Raw genomic sequence first — 20934 nt, forward strand, 5'->3', positions numbered from 1 at the left:
TAAAGGATACGTTGTCATTTTATTTCATCATACAGTTTAAAGAAGAATATTCAAAATTTATGAGCTGCTGTCCAATGGACTGGCCCACTTGGAGAGATCAAAGACAGAAAAACACCAGAGGTAGCCTTGACAGTATAAAGCAAGGTTATGATTGGATATGGCGCAAGTTCATTGCTCAGTGGGGGGACATATGTCTGGAGTGTTGATAGTCATAAATTCAACTCAGCACACATGAACGCCATGAGCCAACATTGGCAAAATGAGGGTTTAAATACGGCAGTTGACCTTGTACACACCCGACAGACCAGGCTACCCAGCCTCCCAACATTAAACTACTTTTCTTCCCACGAGACCAGAGACGCTCAGTTCCCATGAAAGAATTGCACTCCACTGGGTTTGAGTTTTGGCTGTATGAAGTGTGGCTTGTTTTGCACCAGAGGGCTGGAAACTGTAGAATACATGCTCAAACAAAAGCAAAGAATAAATAAAGATTGTCATGTTATATGTAAGGAGCATACTGCATTTGACGTGTGACATTTACCATACAACGTATGATTTACTTTAAAAGCTGGTAGTGCCATCAGAAAAGCAGCAACAATCAGGAATTACATTTGTAGCTATTTTCATTTAAAACCCCGGTGGCCTCTATGTATAGGACTGAAATTATCTGTATTTTCTTGTCTACAATGTAAACCGGTTGATGCTTTCTAGAGAAGGTAAATATAGCCACAACATTTTTGGACAAAAGAAGAGGAATGAAATTAGTCACTGATAATAATATAAAAGGTTCTAGTAACACACATTGAATTACAAGGTAGAGGAAGAAAATCCATTTATCTCACAAACAAACCAAAATAATGTCTAGTAACTGGCAAGAAAGTAAGAAAATATATAAATACTAGTGGTTAATTCTGAGCAGCGTTTCTGCCAAGATGTTTTTCAATATTGTTAGAAAAAAAAATATCCTCCAGCTCTGTATCTATTCCCTTTATATCATCCCTTTATATTTGTTGACGTATTAAGATGAGATACATAAATGTACAAACAGTAAAACATACATACTGTACATACTATACATTTTGTACAAAGTGAGGAGATAAGTATTTTTGAAAGGGTATACGTAAATTGCAACCATGATCATAAAACCAGCCTGTGACTAACCCTAACCCCGTCGTATGACATAGCATTAGCAATATGGCTACCACTAGCAGCCTGGTTACAGTCCAAAGCCAAAAACAACCATAAAAATTCCTATCCCTGTTCTATGAAAAGGCTGAGGAAAACACACCCGGTTGTATTAATATGAAGGTGGCTTTTTTTACTTACTGAACAAGATGAAGGAATGCCAGTTTTGAGCTGGCTTTAGTCCCGCTGGTAAACGGGGACACTAATTAGAGAGGGAAGAGACTTTGACACAACATTGGAGTTCTGTCCATTGAATGAATGTCCTCTTGCTTACTCTGGTTTTACCTCAGTTTCTGTCACTCTCCCTCTTTGCCTTCTTTGCATCCTCTATCAGCTGGTTTCTTTTTACTTTCCAGTGTAGAGTTTCCACGGTTATACCAGTGGTTCCACTGTTACCTGGGGAGAGTGACCAGGTAGAACAATTGCTCTTCCTGTTTTGGTTGCCCAATGGCCAATACGTTTGTGCCTTAATGCTGCCCCCATTTTTACGGAAAACATCCATCCCAGTGATCAGTAGGTAATCAATCAATCAAAGCAATGGTGTCCTTTTTCTACAGGTGACTGTGCAGTCAGAATGTTAAGTTAAAGCAAAAACATCTATTGCCAGTTTACCTACATTTATCAAAGTAGGTGTTTTCCCTTTGGAATTTCGTAGCACTTGCTACTTTTACTTAAACTAGAAAACAAGGACAACTTTGCCTTTAACTTGTTATCTTTAAGTAAAAACTAATTGCATAGTATAATGACTGTATAAAAGTGACACCATCCAAGTATAAAACAATCACCTTTCTTTAACAATTCAAACAGGTTGGATTCTGAGAAAAATGAGGGCCAAATTATGACTACGGATTACGGATGCTCGTCGGCCTTCGCACAACCAGTACAAGAAGAGGAATTGTTTATCCCGGTCACTACCCCAGATATCACAGAACAACTGGAATGGCTTTGAAAGAAAAAGAACCCCCCACTGATGGAGAAAGCTGAGAAGGCGGAGAGTGATAGAAATTGGATGTAAAAACAAAAGTGAAATGATGGACATTCACTAAACGGACAGCACCAGTGTTGTCAATTGAGTGAATGTCCATCAATGGACAGCACTGGTGTTGTGTCACGTCTGTTCATGTGGTCCCTTACCACCAGGAATTGAAATGTTTAAAAAAACAGATTTACGAGATCTTTCTACATGATTAGCAAGTAACAAAACCTCCCACCACAAATACGTGTTTTACTCAAAGCACTGCGATCAGAGGTTCTTGGTCTGTTTGGGTTGTTTTTTGGTTTGGACAGTCACAAGGATGCTAGCATTAACCATGTCACTAACACTGTCTTTGTGACAGGTACAATGGTGATACCACAGGGAAACACTAAGTGGAGGGAAAGTAAAAAAAAAAATTTTTTAAATTGGATTTCTACTTTTTACTCTCACTCTTTTTACTCTACTTTTTTGCTTAAATTTCAGTACTCCTACCAACAGTGCAGGTCACGGAATGTGATGGGTCACCAAATACAGTGTAACACTGGTTTGAGCAACATGTGAGATCATGGATATGATCATTGTCAGCTATTAATAGTGTTGATAATAAACAAATGGGAAACTCTGCTGTGTTTGTCACATAAAATATCCTGTATGAAGTATACAATATTATTGTGCAGTCTAACATTACATTTATGTTCAACTTGACCTTTACACATTCTCTGTCTTTCTTGCTCTCTCTCACACACACACACACACGCACGCACGCACACACACTCACACACCCACACACACACACACACACACACACACACACACAGAACTACACCATTACTGTACTCGCATTCTTTTGTAATACTTTTTTGTGTAATATAAATCCTCTTCATGTTATGTTAAGTAATAGTAAAGTAATAATTCATATAAACAAAAATAATCACACTGATACATTATCTTGTCTTGTCTTCAACATGACCCACCACACTCTTGAAAAGTCGCTGTTGATTTTTAATTCGCATGGATTCCCCATCTACTGACCAGCACAGGAAATTGTCACAGGTTAGTTTTTATTTGCTTGGACCAGAATGAGATGCAGCCACATAATGACACTGAAATTGACGGACTGGAAATGTGTATTGGATGTCAACGTGCGGATCAAGCATGCACCAGAAGGTTACCAAAGCCAGCGCGAATTCTCCTCGCGGTACTTTTACTTTTAACTGCTCGGCATGATTCAATGGCTTTTTACAAATCAAGTGGTGATTCATTCTTGGCAAGACACTGGGCAGATTACTGTAATTGTATAAAGAAAGAAACCTGTATTCCATTTTTCAGGACAGACTGGTGAAGTTGTGCCAAACTCAAGAGTGTATTGTCCTGTGATGCCTCCTCACATTAAACTCTATTTTCACGGAAATGCTCTCAGTGCACTTTTCAGCACGGGCCGCAAACCAGCAGGCACAAACAAATAGCATCCACCTACTTTTGGTTATTTTTGTTGTATGGAGTAAACCACATAATTTGGGTAAATTGGTCTGGTTTGTCGTGACACAATGCTGCCTGACAAACGGAGAGAAAACACAAAATTTGTACAAGATGTTAACCTCGCTGCGCTCCTGACAGGAGAACTATTTCTACTGTTGATGGAAAATTATAAAAAATGGCAACCATTCTTATAGATTAATAAGTATGTACTGTCAGCTCAAGTATTTGACAGACTGGACAGGGATATAAAGAATTAGAGCATGGGAGAATGAAAACTGGACAAACTAAATAGCTGGTGAGTGAGTGAGCACATGTGGCCCCAGTAACAAAGAACACAATCACTCAACTATGGTGGATTTTTTAACTGTTTGGAGAAGCTGTTAGTGAAGCTTGATCGAATTTGACACGCTTGAACCACCGTCTGTTTAGACTTTAGACATGGTGCTTTCAGCTTCTTTCATTACATCACAGATTCACTGAATTATATCAACACTAGTCCATACTGACCAGGGGCTGTGCTTCACTATTATTGTAATAGTGAAGCACAGCTTTGGCTACAGATCAGAGCCGTTTAACCCTTAAAGCATCATTCTGTATGTTTCTTATTGAGAGTAAACCCTGTTACAAACCCTAAACCAAAACTGCATTCGTCTCATTACATTCTCTTTCTTTTCTGTGGCCCCACACCTATATACAGTTTCAACTTTCACAAAAGCTGAGTGCTTTCCTGGAACAGCTGGGCACTGCAGTTTTCAGCAAATGCTATTCAAACTGGAGTAAATTGTGAATATCTGGGGGACTATTTTCAGCTACGGATATACATTTCATGCACCAAGGACTGACTTAAAGGAACAATGTCCATGTTCATTGTGATGAGGGAACATGGTACCAGTAAAACAGTGTTGTTGTTCATGTGTTTTAAAATAGTTTAGGATGACATCAGAGGTCTATGACACAAAGGAAGAAGATATATCAGGCTTCGACTACATAGACAATATTAATACTTAATACTTAATAATACTTAAGATGGTACTGCACACTGAAGCCCTATTTCCACAGGACTAGTATTACAGGGGACCTCATGTGATTTAGAAAATGACCCCACTATGTCTTTCACACAGTGCATTTGTATAGGATAAGTATAAGTCTCTATTTTACTTGAATTTACTGACAGTTAGCCCCCTGACATGATGTCAAAGCACCCTTGTCTGTCTGTTCTTTAGCAGACACATTAATAATATATTTCAGAGTTGTTTTGATCACTATCTGCATGTGTTACAAGCATACATATTCATTTGCCGCTGATTTAGATCAAGCAACAGATGCTTTTTGTGGCTATTTGAACCTGACAACCCTCTTGCTGCTCTTAATCTTCTCTGTCGTCGCATTTTAACGTCATTAAAACCGATCTCAGAGCTGTTGATTATATTTCAGAATTACTCGGAACAAGATCTTACAGAAAAAACACAACCCCTAATCACAGTGGTGCTGATTCACACGGGACTAATATCATCAAACGACCACTGTGTTTGATATAATATACTAAATATTACATGTTATATTTACCTTTTTACTCTGCCATATTAATAATATATAATATGGCAGGTTTGACAACCTCCACAATGATTACAGTTTACTACAGGTACCCAGGTAATACTCGTCCCATGAGAACAGGGCTTTGAACCTGTTTGTTTGAGCGTCAGTTGAAACAATATCACTGTACTCTGATGAAATACGTGATTGCTTGAGTTTATATTGACATCTTCTAAACACATTTGTAAAAACCTGCATTTTAGAGGTTGAAATAGCTTAACACACAGGTGCCATGATAAACAGCAGGGCTACAGCACGGCTCCGTACTGACACGCCCACTGCCCCACAGACAGTCACGACTAGGTAGCCTCCCAGTCGCTATGAGCCGTTAGCTAGGCGACATGCAAGTACCACATTTTATAATCATATTGCCACAAATGTACTTTTACTGAATGAGTGGTGGTCAGTCTGTCACTCAGATCACTCTGGTTTATGTCTCCCAACCCCCTTTAATAGACATAACTGTTGGTTTTGGTCTTTTCAAGGGATTTGTTGACAGTCAGAGAAATATAGAATATCGTCTTGCTTTTAAATGTATAACACAAATTATAGAATGAAAGTATTCCACAGCTCAGAGCAGCCAATGACAGCTAAATGATCAGTAGCGTCCCTGTGATGTCATTAGCTGCAGTGAAACACGAAAGTGTTGGACTTTTTGGGCGAGACTCGACCATGAACGGTTCAATCAGTTCACTCAAGCTAAAGCTGTCATGCAGTTTCTGCATAGTTGTGTAAGCCAGAGTTGGTAAGGTTAAAACATCACGTATATGACGGTTTGGTGATGGATTGATACATTACAGCTGGGAGAAGTGATATGAACAAAATATGCAAACTATCAGGGTGTGAACGGTTTCCAGATTGACTGAAAAAAAAAGTCTCATAAATCAAAGCTCAATAATAAGTCCCAAAAGTTTCCCCCCTTCTTTTTGACTCAGTTTTTTTCAACATTTTAGTCTGTGTGATTTCACAATGTCCTGCCTCGTACTTTCCGTGGCTCCTCGTGGCACTTTGTTGTCCCTGAAAGATTTATACAGGCGGATCTCGTGGTTTTCAAAGCGGGAGTCAAGTGATATCCACAGCGCTCCGTAACTAAGTGTAAACTACAAAGGGTCTGTCTGATCAAGCGTGACAGAGGTAAGGCCATCATCTATTATATTATGGTGAAAGTAATCCTCATGCTGCTCTCAGGGGGGGAACAAAAAGGGCAAAGCCTCCGGGGATCTGTATTGAATTTGATGAAGAGTTCTTAAAACTGCTCAGCCTGATGAAACTTGCTCCAAGAGTTATGATGCTGAGGAATGTCGGCAATGTCAGTCTCCAAAGCTCTTCTCTTGAATGTGAGTGTACCTGCGAAGGTGAAAAAACGGAGAGCGGAGGGACTGAAGAGGAGGGAGGTGTCCATTCCCCCGAGGCGAGGAGCAGAAGATGGAGAGGCATCAAGCTGTCACCCAGGACCGGGGACTCTGTGGAGGCTCCTGATTGGCACCGTCTGCAGGGGGCTTTAAAGAGAACATTTCACATTAAATCTGTAATATAATGAGAACTAGTATACACCTTTAGATAGAGCAAAGCAATGTAAAACGACCCGTTCATGTTTGGTGTTTATTTTTTTCAGAACTAGTCAAGACACAAATCAGTTAATTCCTACCCAATTGCCAGAAAAATTTTAAATTTTATGTTTAGACAATGCTGTGATTGTGGTCTGGTTAGATTTCGGCACAAAACCCTTGTGGTTTGAGTTCAGAAAAGATCATGTTTTTTGGCATAAAATACCTGCTTTAGTCACCACAAACACAACTGCAGATGTCCCGAGGCCTTATTAAAAACGCTGGGTTTTGCCGCCAGAAGCACAGCTGGAGATGACTCGCCCTCTCGTAAAAAAAAGAAAAAACAGCTTTTTGTCGCCAGAAACATAGCTGGAAACTCTCTCGAGGTCTTTTTAAAAGTAGTGTTGAAACACTGTGGTCCCTAGGAAAAAACATCCTGGAGTTTGAGATTTAGAATCGAGTACTGACCAACGGTCACTGACTTGGCGTCCTGAGCGTAACTCCTCCACCCCCTGACATGAAAGTCAGGTCATAAACATGTAATGTAAATTCGATTTGACAAGTATTGTAAATATGTCACTATGGTATGTAGCCTCTGACTCGTACAAATGTGAACGAATCAGTGGTTTGCAGAAACATAAACTAGTGCCGACGTTTTATTCTGGCGACTAGGCTGGTTAATTAAGATTTTACAGAAATCTTATTTCCACAGGTTATTTTCACAGAAAAGAACCAGACTGACCTTGACAGACAGAAATCACGGCACTCTGGGTCTGTGTCGAGCACAGTACAGATGCAGCGCTGAGTCTTTGCCTCCCCGTGTTCAGATGCTCGTCTGCCAACAGCACGCCTGATTCGCTGAGGTCCTCTGTAGCTCGACATTCCATAGGGCACCGTGCGCCTGAGGGGTTAAACCAGACAGAGGCCATATTTTACAGTGATAGTAAAAATGTTAGACAAATCACATTCTTCAGGTAAAAGACACTAAAAACAAATATTGCTTGCCTAAAAGTACTAAAACCATGTCATTGATACATCAATACTTTTTGCTATTATGTGCTCTAAAAATCTGGAGTCTGATTTTCAACTCAAGGCAGCACAGATGATATTATCCCAAATGTGTTTGTGTTCAGTGACTTCTTCTGTACCAGCGCTAAAAGAAAACAAGTATTGTCCTATGTTGTGTCCCTAGGACTTTTTTTTTCTTTTTAATTTGATATTGATATTGGTACAAAGTTTAAGATGATTACAGCGTAGTACACTCTTGTACTACGCTGTAAAAATACTCTAGTGATAAGTAAATGTCCTGCATTAAATATGTTACCAAGCTAAAACTTTGCCAAGTGTAATCAGAGATATGTGCTGAATATTAAAGGTTCAAGTATTCAGTGCAGAAGAATGTTCCACCTGTTATATTACTATGGTATCATAAGGAGATTATGACCCATGCATTGAAGCAAAATCAGGATTTTACCGTCGTAGGTTGGGGTGAAGCTCATTTTTTTTTCCCAGGTGTATTTTTATAATGGATCCACGATCTGATTGTGTTCTCTATTCAGTGAAAAATATAAGACATGCTGCCACAATCACTCGGAGCACAATGTGACATCCTGACAGGGACTGTTTAACAGTTTAACCTCAAAGTGATTACGGATGAATATTAATAAAAGAATTAACAGAAAAAGGGACACATCTTCACACTGGAGAACAGACACACACAAACGTTTTCACACAAAAGAGTGAGAGATCTGACTTCATTATATCATCGTTACGATCATGAATGAATTAATATTATAGCATTCGATTCCAATGAAAATTGTACTCATTAATGTGAAGGCATACTCCACTATCTGTGCAGAAAACCTCTCTCTCCTGCTTTGCACCTTTAGCGTACGATAAGGTTGCACATAGTCACACATGCTCAGCCATTAAAAATGATCAATGTGGGATTTTAAACTGAGTCGCTGCCCAGAGAATGATGAGTTTTCATACCATCTGCATCAGATTTGACTGTCCTCTACAGAGTCTGTGTTTTGAGGACTGGTAATGGAAAAACAATAGATGGTAAGAAAAGCCAATAATAAATTCAACATATAATTTCCATTGATCAAGTTAACAGAGTGGAGGAAACATGCCGCCTCCAGCCCTAACCCTTCCATCTGGAGACCACTGTTTGAGCCTACGTTGTCAGTTGAGCCATTTTCCACTCATGTGCTTCTGATCATCTGTGATAGATCGATTTTGTAAAGGATCCAGGTAGACTACAGTTGTTTGCCTCGTGTCTTTGTACAGCCTGACTCTGATGAGGACAAAACGTTTGTTTGCACATTTGAAGGCTGTATATTTACCAGCGTGCTCTGGTCCTAATTTTTTTATTTATTATTTTTTTGTTTGTGTCTTTAAGGACAAGAGAAAATAAGTTGAAAGCAAATTTGAGTATCCCACAGGTCAGAGTGGGAGCAAAGAGACTACCTCAATCCATCAAACCTGTTTTTATACGCCATTAGAAATATCTATATTAGTATTAGTAGCAGTAGTAGTTTTCTAAATGGCTTCCCCTGTCGATTGATCCAGCCTCCTGCTGCCTGTACCTGATTGAGTCCGACCTGTCGCTTTCACTGTCCTCCACTGATCCTCCCTGTTTACTTACGACTGTAAAGCTGCATGAGCTCACAGTGAAAGGCCTTTCAGCACTAAACTTGTTAAATCTGAAGTGGCTGCTGTGGGTCAGAGGTCATCCTTAAAGTTTCATAAAAGGGTCTGGAAAACTGACATCGTTATCTGACAGCAGAAGAAGGGCTCCTTGAGAAAATCTGCCTTTGAAGCAAAACGGTAAGCTGAGCCGGAGCACTTTCGTTTAAATTGTAGCGTAGGGGGGAAAAGTCATACAGAAACGCACACGCATACACACATTGACACTTGGAGGCTATCTACAGTATAACCATCGTTCAGTTTTTCCTTCCTGCGATTTTATGTAACTGGAGCTTCAGCCAACCTATTTCTTGGGAAAGTTTATCTCTGGAAGTTTACGCAGCGCACTCACACACGCACTTCTTGTATATGAATGTTACGTTACATCTCAATCTCTTGCCCAGCCTTTAAACTATCTCAATTTGCCCCAACTTGCTAAGCAGTAATAAAGTGAGCTGTTTACCTGAAACAGCCCACAGCAGTCTTGGCACAACAAGACAGAGGAAGAAAGAATGCTTTCCTACTGTCTTGCCAAGGACTTTAATATGCGGTTTGGAGGTGGCAAAACAAAGACAAAAGAAAACAGGGAAGTGTTTGAAAATATATCTCTGAGGTATCGCTGCTAATCTGCGGTATGCGTGGCGGCATGATGAACACACTTTGTGTACGCCCAAGCGGTGAAAAAGTGTTACTTCCTGTCAGCATGCCAGATGGAAAAGCTGACTGGTCAAAGCTCCTCGTCGCCCAAAGAGCCCACCGAACACGGCAGGTCTCGGGCCTTTGGTCCTAGGAACATGACTGCGTAGGTGGTCCCTGAACCACTGTCAGTAATGATAGCTTCATTATGCTGCCTTCTTGACTGTTTTTTTGCACGAAAACCAAACGGCCACGAATGAGAACTGTGAGGTGCCACAGTCGAGTGAAGCCTCGTTTCAAGTCAAAGTTAAATAAAACTAAACTGTGAATAGGTTTAAGTAGCAGCTAATGAATTCACTGCGTTTAAAACTGGAACAGAACATACCATGGTGACTCCTGTGGTACAATTTTGGTCACCAGTAAACTCCCTCTGAGCAACAAACCTAGACTAGAGCATTTTAATTTGGCGAAATCCGCCATGGAGAACATGAGCCTGTTCAGTATCAGCTCTGCAGGACAGACTTCTCTCTGATCTCCTTCCACTCAGCCTCACACCCTCCATGCTCCGGCTCGGGCTGTAGCTACAGTAGCTACATCTATTATCACATGTTCACACATCAAGGCCGCAATTAATGGGGCTTGACCAGGGATCTCTGTTCCTCTTTTGCCCCCGAGCTGAGTGCGCACGGGGAGATGATCTGACAATTTTATGATCAGAGCCGCACATTAGTACGTTTAGATGGTTGATATATTTTTTAATGAATTTGGTGCCTTTGATGCATGCAAATCTACATATGCAGCCTAATTTATAATCTTCTGATCTTGGTGAGGGAAGTATTTTGATAAAGCTTTCATAAGATAAGTAATAAAGATTTTATATGAAGTTTTGGGGTAAACTTTTTTATCAGGAGAGAAAGATCCTCAGTCACTGATTTTTTTTTCAATGCCTGTATAAACAGTCTTTGTTTTCATGACTGAATAAACAAACTGACCTTCACGGCAACACAATTCAATACTTTGTTTATGTTTGGCGGACCCTGCCACCTGTCTAGTAGCTTGTTTATTCAGTTATGGTAGAAGAAAAAAAATAGTTTGTATTACTACCTCTTTAATATTGTAAATATTTAACCTCTCAGTTTGAATTTCTCCTCCAAATCTACTCAGTGGTCCTTTAACAACATCTCTTCAACCTGGCCTTGAAGTAAACTTGAGACCTGGGAGCATGGAAACGTGAAAAGGCACACGGAGTTCTGCAATAATCACCTCCAGCCCTCTCGTGTCAGTCTTTGACCCTGCAGAGCGTGTTTGTGTTTGTTGGGCTTGCCACCACTTGAACCGTGACTTCGCCTGGCGCCCCGGGGAAAGCGGTAACCAGGCGTGACTTGCCACATCTCTTTTGTGCATGAATCCCAATTCAGTTGCACAAACCAACATGCCAACATTCAAATCATTTAAATAACCCACTATTTGTCCCCCTGCTGACAAATGAAGAGATTATTAAGGAAAGTCCGGGAATTTTTGCGCGTTATTGGTAAATAAATTGGGGAAAGATGTATTTTCTTGTAGCACTAAATAAAGCGTGATCTTACTCGGGAGTGTTGATCCAGATTATATCCAAGTGGCAGTAGTAGACGCACTCTTTATCCTTGTAGGAATAACAAGTGCAGCGCTTGGCTCTGGACTTCGCCTCCGTCGCGTCGGGAAGCTGTAAACGTCCGGAGCCAGACACCCTGCTGGAGTCTGGGAGACCTCCGGGGTCGACCTGGGATACGGCCAACACACCTTGTAGAGACATGTTAGGGATACACTGAGTGATGGAGGAGTAATCAAACAAGCAGGGGCGTGAAATAAACACTGAAATGTGCCGGTGTTGTTTTTTTTTTACCTACCTTGTAAGACAACCAGTGCCATTATTTTGAAAAGCATGACTTTCGCGCGCACGCACAGTATCCTTGCCATGTCAGATAATCCCAAAGTGAATCATAGCCCGATGAGGATGCAGCGCACTTGTCAAATCAGTCTCCCAACAGCATCGAGTGGAAATCCATCAACGTCAGTGGAGATGTCCATGTGCGGCTCATTTCATGCGGTCCAGACGTCAGGTAAACGACTCAGAAGATGTTTGTTCCCTTTTTTTTTTCTTTTTATATGTACAGCTTCATGTCATGAATCCGACTAGTGACACGCGCATCGGAGTGAGAGGAAAGCGGTTTCCCTTTAATATAAATGTCCTTCCAGTGGTGACGTTTGGAGCAGAGAGCGCAGCGATGCTCCTCAATCTCAATTCGCCGTCTGAAAGCTCAAAGTCAAAGATACAGGGCTTTGGCCAGGTTTGGGTACACGCCCACACCTCCCCGAACAGCCACTCTTTCTGTGTGTGTGTGTGTGTGTGTTCACTGGGATCAACAATTCCAGTTGAGTTCCTGTTGATGCATGACATGTAAAATCTGTCTTGCTTAAACAAAGTGAGAGATCATTCAGCGACACTTCACAGTGTGGGCCCCGGGGCACCCCACAGCACTCCAGCTGTACACTGCTGTGATTACGAAACACGTATGCGGTGGGGCACCAGCACGCAGAACTTCATGAGGGGCACTTTATCATGTTTTCTCCACTGGAAGGACACCTTACATAGAGGGCACTTTATCGTGTTTTCTCCACTGGAGGGGCATATTATATAGAGGGCACTTGTCATGTTTTCTTCACTGGAAGGACACTTCATATAGAGGGCATTTAATGAGGTTTTCTCCACTGGAGATGGATATTATATAGAGGGTACTTGTCATGTTTTCTCCACTGGCAGGGCACCTTATGTAGAGGGCATTTAATGAGGTTTTCTCAACTGGAAGGGCATATTATATAGATGGCACTTGTCATGTTTTCTCCACTGGAAGGGCACCTTATATAGAGGGTATTTAATGACATTTTCCCCACTGTTAAGGCATCTTATATAGAGGGTACTTTATCGTGTTTTCTCCACCGGAGGGGCATATTTTGTAGAGGGCACTTGTCATGTTGGAGTTCACATGAATAGATCCCAAGTCAGTGTTTTCATTTTTGTCAAGCTCAGACAAATTGTAAGCAATTACAGTTAATGATTTTTTGGTTTGGCTGTAGTAATTGGATTTATTGTTTACATTACTAAGTGGTATGCATTATACTGTATGCCTTTACTATAAGCTGTTTTTGTTTCTGATGATCTGGCAGAATTATCTATGGTTTGTTATTGTTAAATGCATGGATGGTGGGTGTGTTCTGTTTTTGCAGTTGATGTTCTGTCTAAAGCTTTTCCCACTGACTGATGACTGTAATTAGACTGTACTGAAGCATGTATGTGTATGTATAGCTGGAGTCTTTACAAATCTCCATCTGCTGTTAAAGGCATTTTGGGTCAGAGGCCACATAGGGGCACAGACTCAGGGGAGTACACTTCTCTTTTTCCCCTTGGAGAAATACTATGCAATTGTATGATTGACTGCTGCAGTGCCTCGCAGTCTGGTCTCAAATTGATTCTGGTTGGTTCATCATTGGAATGGGTTATTGTCTCTCACCATGAGCACCATGCACCAATGTCAGTAAAGCTAACCACTGAGAGGCTGAATGAATGAATCAGCCAAAATATTACTGTTGGCGCTGCTGCTGCGGAGATTGCGTGAGCAACATGGCCACCACTAGCAGCCTGGCTACTCCAAAGCAAAAAAACAGCCATAAAAATGTACAATTGACCCATAAACTCAGATCTAGGTGTCTAGAAGAATATTGGTTTGGAACAGTCTCTTATTGTGATTGTAAGGGGAAACACATACTGTTGGTTGAGCAGACTTTGCTCTCCAATGACAGAATGCCTGTCCACTCAGTCTTTATCAGTCTCACCTTTCCCGTTTTTGCTTCCTCTATCAGCAGGGTTTTTGTTCCTTAGCAGTGTAGAGTTTCCACAGTTCCTCCGATTTTTCCACCATTACCTGGAGTTAGTAACCAAGGAAACAGTGCCTCATCCTGTTTTGGCTGTGCAATGACAGCTGCCCTTCTTGGGTCATAAACCAACCTTGATTTTTCTAAGAAAAATCCAGCCATGCAGCAGATCGAATAGCATACCTGGGGATAGCGACCACTCTAGTGCCTCTTCCTGTTTTGGTTGAGCAATGGCTTCTGTGCATCCTTTGTGCTGTAATTCTACCTTAATTTTTCCAGGAAAAATCCAGCCTGTTAGCAGACTGAATACCAAAGTTAAAGCAAGACTTTTCGTGAAGCAATCTATACGTCCATGGAGTCACTTTTCTACAGCTGTTTCCACATAGCAAGATTGTACAAGGCACGTTCACCTGCCCGACATGCCACATGTATGATCAGTCTTGTTTTCCAGATCTGAGAGAACTGAATAAACCAGAACTGGCTCACAGTTAATTTCTATCCTGTTTGGCTGGATCTGGCTTAGACTTGGGCCAGTTCTGGTTAATTCAGTTCATCCCAAATGGACCAACCAAGTGCCATAGTTCTACATGGTATGTGGGCTGATGAATGTGTCTGGTGTGACCCAGAACTTTGCTATCTGCAACACTGTGCAATCCCTAGTGACTTTGGAATAATAAGTTTAAAGCAAAAAAGTTGTCTATTGCCAGGATGAGAGGTAAGAAATGAGTGAACTCAGGTTGCAACATGGCCTCTGCACCTCTTGAGTTTTGAAACTAACTGAAATACAGGCAGAGATCAGTTTGGTACAGAGTGGCGGAAAATGGAGCGAATCACAATAGAAGGCATCGCTCTTCATCTGTCAGACAAGGAAGAGGTGATGCAGCAGGGCGATAACCCGGACCATGCAGCCATAACAACCAAAGTGTTTTACTTGGACTCTAATATGTCCAAACAGTGGAATGTTGAAAACTGATTGAGTCAACCACCTGACTTAAGGAAAAAAAAAAACAGTATGCTTCTCTTTAACAAAGACCAGACTGAAGCTAATAATGGCAGCAGTTCAGACGTGGCACAGTATCACCTAAAGAAGTGCCTCCTGTCGTCTTCGAGAACGATTTAGAACCAAATGTAAAACGCCAAACCAATTTCTGAGTGGTCCACCCCGTACCCTGCTCCTGGCACTGAAGCCACTTTAATTAGGTTTTTTTTTTTGAAAGAGGGGCATTTACACTGTAATGAAATTTAACAGTGGCGATTAAGTTGTGGTCAAACTAATTTAAAACCGTACTAACTAGACGATGCAGTTAAATTCAACCTTGTTTATATTTAATCAAACCACTGTGAATGTGTCTGTTTCTGAGGAGCTGAGCTCGCTGCACACAACATACACAGGCTGCAGGGAGTAATCATGAAAGCTGCATGGGAACACCTTGAAGGCAATGCTCTGTGTGCATAGGGATCTGAGAAAAAAAAAAAAAAAAGATCAGCAGGAGATTTTATGAGGGGTATACTTACAGTTCTTCTTAGATCACTATTATGAAAGCAAACATACCTCCCTGAGACTCCAAGTCCAATTTCCTTTCACTTTGTGTTGCCTCCCGGGGCGATCATTACTATCAAACACCAGAGCTGGAACAGAAGAAACCTGTTAATGTGTTGAGATTTTCTGTGATGTTTTCCCTTCCCTTCCAGAAATAATGCAATCAATTAAAATGCAAGTGCTCGATATATATTACAAGATGAGGTCTTCCCTGCTGGGCTGTATGTTTACACACTCAGAGATACACAGTTGTGTTTCTGTGAGACAACATTACACTGACTTTGATTAATTTCCTGTAGATTTACCTCAACCCTAACCATAACCATTACTTGCCAAACCCTAACCTAACCCTAACCCTAAGGAGACCTATTATGCACTTTGTTTTCTTCCCCTTCTTCGGAGTTTTATACAGGTTATTGTAACATGTAGCACAGAATTAAATTGTGAAAATCAAATTTAAAATGATGTCTTCTTTTAACATGAGTCTTCACCCATAAAATGTATAATTTACATTATGGTGACTTGTGACTGTGTGAACAGATATATGTCCCACAGATGTCCACAGAATTAAAACACAGACAAATCCATACCTTCATGGAAAAGAACAGGAGCTTTTATCTACGTGCTCTGTAGCGCTACCTTCTCACTCTCCTGGCTAGGTGTCCTGGATTTGTACTTTGCTGTGGGGGCATCCAGCAAACCTAGATCCGTCTGACTCATGACTGCCCTCTGGTTCCTTCCCAAATTCCCCAAGGCTACAGTTCTGTGCCATACCCCAGTTCTCTGGCACATTCCCCAAGCTGGGAAACAGAGAGAAATTCCACATAAATGAAGACCATATTATGTTTTCTTTCTCCTGACCAGAGTTGTGGAAAACAGAATGCTATCAGAAAGTTGACTGCATGCGGTTTACCGGTCACATGATGCATGCGTGCTTTCAAGGTGTCATTTCAGGGTTTTCTTGTGAAAGGTCCTCTCACAACCTGGCCTGGTGAATGTGATGTTGATGAAGACAAATGGTTGTTTACAGCAAACAGCCAATCAAAAATTGATTGCATGCACGATACAAAATCTCTGTGAATACACTGGTTTGGCGTACGAAGGCAATAAAAGCAGAATGAAATGTGTGCAATCGAATAGTATGTGTCATTTAGATTTATTGTCATTGCACTGCACAAACCCGTTTTACTACTTAAATTGTTAACCTCATTCATTAGCAATGACATTGTAAAAAATAAAACCACTCTAGACCTAACAAGTCTTCTGGTATTTCCCACATAACTTTTTTCTTTTTTTTTTCTCCTTCTGTTTTTCTCCTTGCTGAGAGGTCACACATATGGTTTCAGACCATCACGGATAGATTGTAAGTTCACCATCTGCCTGCCAACATCTGCTTGCGTAGTGTTGATTGTAGCAGCTCTTGATCTAGCCGCACTGGACTCTGGGCTTAACTGGGAGACAACTGGGAATGTAATACATTTCACCAGGATCCCCAGTGCCACTCTGTCTCGTTTTTCTTGGCCTCCTCTTGTGTTTCAAACGAAAACATTTTGGGCGTGCAAATCCAGGGGATATGAAGACTCATTGCCCCTGGAGTGCCGAGGAGCTACTGAGGTAGGGAGTGGAGAAACAATAAACTGGTGGCATTAACATTTTGGAGGCTGCACATGTGTAAGCCTGTTGAAATGACCATGGAGTACTGTTATGTAAAATGGCTCTACATATCTTATAAGGGTAAGAGGATTGCACAGAAAGAAAGAAGATTTCAATTATTGATGCACAAGCACATGGAAACTTTTGATTTAATAAAGGTCACGGTGCTCTTTGTTCCTCTCCTACCTCTCATAAAGACCAGGTCAACTTTTTTACAGTCTGCATCAGTGGGACAGATGTTGGTTTTTATTATAGTAACAAATAAGACGATGCCCTTACCTCCCCCCAGCACACACACACACACACACACACACACACATAAAGAAGCCTGTCATGAAAGCAATAATTTTCCAGTCTGTTATTCACATTAAAAGATTTTAATATAACATTTGAGATTTTTGTATATGAGAATGAGATTGCAGTGCCCAGCACAATGTGAAGGGTTTACAGATCCAGTTTTAAGCCTTCTGAGCTTCTTAAAGACTCAACAGAGCTGCCCCATAATATAAAGAACAATTCATACATATGATTTAAGATAGGAATGCCAAAAATGTCCTGAGCCGGACCTCAACAACAAATGAGAGAGGCATTGTGTTAGCTAACAGACACTAACTTAAAATCTCACCTTGAGTTCTTGCCGAAGAATACAAAACGTGATGACTTTTTTTCTCTCACTGAAGTGCCATTTTGTTTACGTCTGCTTCCCCATAAGATCAAGTGAGAAGGATCACCTGTGAGCCCAGCTTCAGTTGCCAGAGTGATGATGTCACAGCACTTAAGCCACACCTCCCACTGCTGAACAGAGCAGGGTTCACTGTTTATTTAAAATGAAATAAAATTGAATGTGTTGCTTGTTCAAATCGCATCAAAACTGACACTGCACTTCATCGGGTCCTCAGCAATAAGTATATTAGATGAAAGGTTCTTGAGACATGAGAATAACAGACAGACAGACAGATAGAGATTCCTTGGTTTATAGTTAGATAATAGTGTAAATTAAGTGTCAGTTATTTTTAAACATTGTCTTGGTTTGTGTCAAATGTACTTAGTGTTTTATTTTATCAGGTGACGCAATACTGCTTTTTTCTTGACTAAAAGCCTGGCCATTTTAAGCTCATCTTTGTAAAAACAAACTCTGACTGTTGCTTCAAATAAAGTTTTAATTGTGATATGCAAACACAATCTGCCAGTGGCAGCTTGGATCTCAAATTATTTCACTTAGTGGTTCATTACAGTGGACAGATGGTACATATCGACTTATTCCCATTGCCCCTTTTACTTTGTCAATTATCTACGCTCACCTTTGCGTCTTTCCCCTGAATCAGAGACCCAGCAGAAGTGTTTGGACAGGGCATCAAGGCTCTGCAGAGAGGTCTGTGTCTGAGCTGAACCCTCCAACGAACAGAACATGGTTCCAAGTTGAGGATTATCATACTAAAGTCAGCGAGATGCCTCCCTTATGAGGAACAGCTGATGCTCCTGACTCCCACAGATTCCCTGCCTTGTGGTCGCTGTTGAGGAGCATACGATGTGCCAGAACTGATTACTATCAGCCACTAGAAATCAGATGACCTGCGGGATGTTTCACAGAGAGTGGTGGTTTTGAGATAAAACTGGCATTGTCCAACTAAGCCAGTCAAGGAGGGGCAGTTGAAAGAGATGTCTGAAAAACCTGAGATTTAAAATGACAATCCATGAAGATTAAATTTAATGTCAGAGCCATACAAAAACACGGGCTTGCATGTTGGAATGGTCAGGTTGTCAAAAAAACAATTCCCATTCCAAGAAACTGTCAATCACAGAGTTGGTGTTTCATGTTGCATAAGAACAAAAATAAGGTTAGCTAAGTGGCTAGCCAGAATTATACGCATTATAGATAAAGCTACTACGAGAGACTGATAGAAATTCTCTGGAGGGATGACTGCCAAACCCAATGCAGGAAATTGGGATGAAAATAAATGCCTGCTGAAAGGTTGACCCTTTACTGGCTCCTATGCTTTAACCGATTATAGGGGTCAAGAAAAAGAGTTTTGTGGACGCTCGGTTTTTAAAGTGAAAAATAAGCTCTAAACTGTTGTCTACCATGAGTCATGAATCAGTCAAGTTGAAAATGTGAATTGTGATGCTGTGGTCATGATGAAAATGGAAACTCAGTTTATGCAGGAATAATGCGGTAATTTGACTTTTTGACTTTTTCTGTGGCTGGCTAAAATGTTTTAACTGCAAAATTAGAATAAGTGTGAGCAGCTGAGAAATGGAAACGTTTGGCCCAGATGCTCAGATGGCCGTTAAAAAGACAGGCTTGAAGTCTCCTTGTATCACGCTCAGATTTCACCTGGGTGTCAAAACATGAGTACATTTCTGGTGAAGATATCACAGACTGATCGCAGACGAGGCAGTGGACATATTTTTGACACTTTTTGGAGACTAAATCCAAATGCATAAACATTCAAATTACACAATTTTCCTTTGCAGCAAAAAGGAGAGATGGTCACATGCGTTTTGTCTTATCTGAGGCTCTGTCAGGCCACTGATATTGATGACGTGTGAACCATACGTCCAAATTCAATTTAAAGCCCTCGTAATTCTAGTTTGTTCTGATTATTTATGCCAGAAACTAAATAATGACTGATTGTTTGATTAGTGGTGGGTGGCTGAGATAGAAAAAAAGGCACAGGAATCAGCATAGCAGATGGTAATCTATATCCATTTGTTTAGCTTTGCAATGGAATTTGGGGGTTGAGGTGTACAATATTGAGAACAGGTGTTTAAAACAATAAATGTAAATACTTTATTGGCTGGGCATATCTTGATCTTTTATTAAATCACTCAGAGATAGGGACAAATTCCACCCTGTACTCCAAACCCAACATGATTTTATTTAATAAACAACAACCAAAGGATCACTGAGACATGCAGCAGCTAATTTCTACGAGGGAAGTAATGCATGCTGAGACATGACAGGCTCCTGTAACCAGAAATATAAACACATTAGATACGGTCTATGAGACATTAGCTGATGTATGAGGAGGTGAATGTGCACTTCAAGTGTTTAACGTCAATGTGCCACAGAGGGTCTTTCTTTAACTTCACAGCAAGAGGTTGGAGGTCGAGTATGATGTAGCTCTTTCTGCTCCAGACTGTTTTCTTTCATAATCTTCCTGACACGGTGACTCACTGGCTCATTTGCCACTCGATTCTTGTCATCTTCTTTTGGTTAAGCAGAATACTGAAGCATGTACAGAATGTTAACACACTGACATCTGGTTAGACCGATCTGGGATTGACTTGAGTGAGGCAATCGGCTTTATCTAAACTAAATCATGTTATTGCTAATAATGCTAATAGGTCTACATAAGTATCTGGAAAATTGGCATTTAATCTGATGATCAGGAAAAATCTAAAAAGAGAAGTCTAAAAGAAACTGAATGAGTCAACATATCCCCTTACATGCTACAAGTATAGGAACCATTGGACGGAGTTAGATGAGGTTTTGGCGCCACCAAGTGGTGACTTTACAGTAAAGCTTGGAGTTGATGATAGGTGTGCACTTTCAATTTACTTGAATATAAAATAAGGACACCAGCTTTTGATTAATGCTATTAGACACTGTAAACTCAAACTTCTGAAATCCAATGTCACACAATGTAAGTGAGACTAAATGCTTTATCTCAAAGTAGGTTCAACTCTATTTAAATAAAATGTCGACATGGTGAATGATG

General features: G+C 40.7%; 2 protein-coding genes across 3 annotated transcripts in view; one reads left to right on the forward strand and one right to left on the reverse strand.

Moving 5' to 3' along the window:
* On the reverse strand, window positions 1–12099 carry edn3b (endothelin 3b). Its single transcript, XM_030423425.1, has 4 exons — window positions 11997–12099; window positions 11697–11889; window positions 7523–7681; window positions 1–6732 (listed from the first exon to the last, which is right to left on the reverse strand). The coding sequence occupies exons 1-4, from the start codon at window positions 12064–12066 to the stop codon at window positions 6678–6680; spliced, it is 477 nt and encodes a 158-aa protein (XP_030279285.1). The 5' UTR covers window positions 12067–12099; the 3' UTR covers window positions 1–6677.
* The window catches only part of ttll9 (tubulin tyrosine ligase-like family, member 9), an 18196-nt gene continuing 9356 nt past the window's right edge, over window positions 12095–20934 (forward strand). For both annotated transcript variants that reach the window (XM_030423420.1, XM_030423419.1), the window contains exon 1: window positions 12095–12209. In XM_030423420.1, coding sequence (XP_030279280.1) covers window positions 12192–12209 — 18 coding nt within the window. In that variant the 5' untranslated portion in view covers window positions 12095–12191. The remainder of the gene's footprint in view (window positions 12210–20934) is intronic.

This window comes from Sparus aurata, chromosome 7 (assembly GCF_900880675.1).
Source record: "Sparus aurata chromosome 7, fSpaAur1.1, whole genome shotgun sequence".
NCBI classification, from domain to species: domain Eukaryota; kingdom Metazoa; phylum Chordata; class Actinopteri; order Spariformes; family Sparidae; genus Sparus; species Sparus aurata.

Coding starts and splice junctions, on each gene's coding strand:
- edn3b (XM_030423425.1), bottom strand. CDS start 12,066: ATGGCAAGGATACTGTGCGTGCGCGCGAAAGTCATGCTTTTCAAAATA. Junction 11,890..11,996: donor GGCACTGGTTGTCTTACAAG/GTAGGTAAAAAA, acceptor TGTCTCTACAAG/GTGTGTTGGCCGTATCCCAG. Junction 7,682..11,696: donor ATCTGGATCAACACTCCCGA/GTAAGATCACGC, acceptor TTAACCCCTCAG/GCGCACGGTGCCCTATGGAA.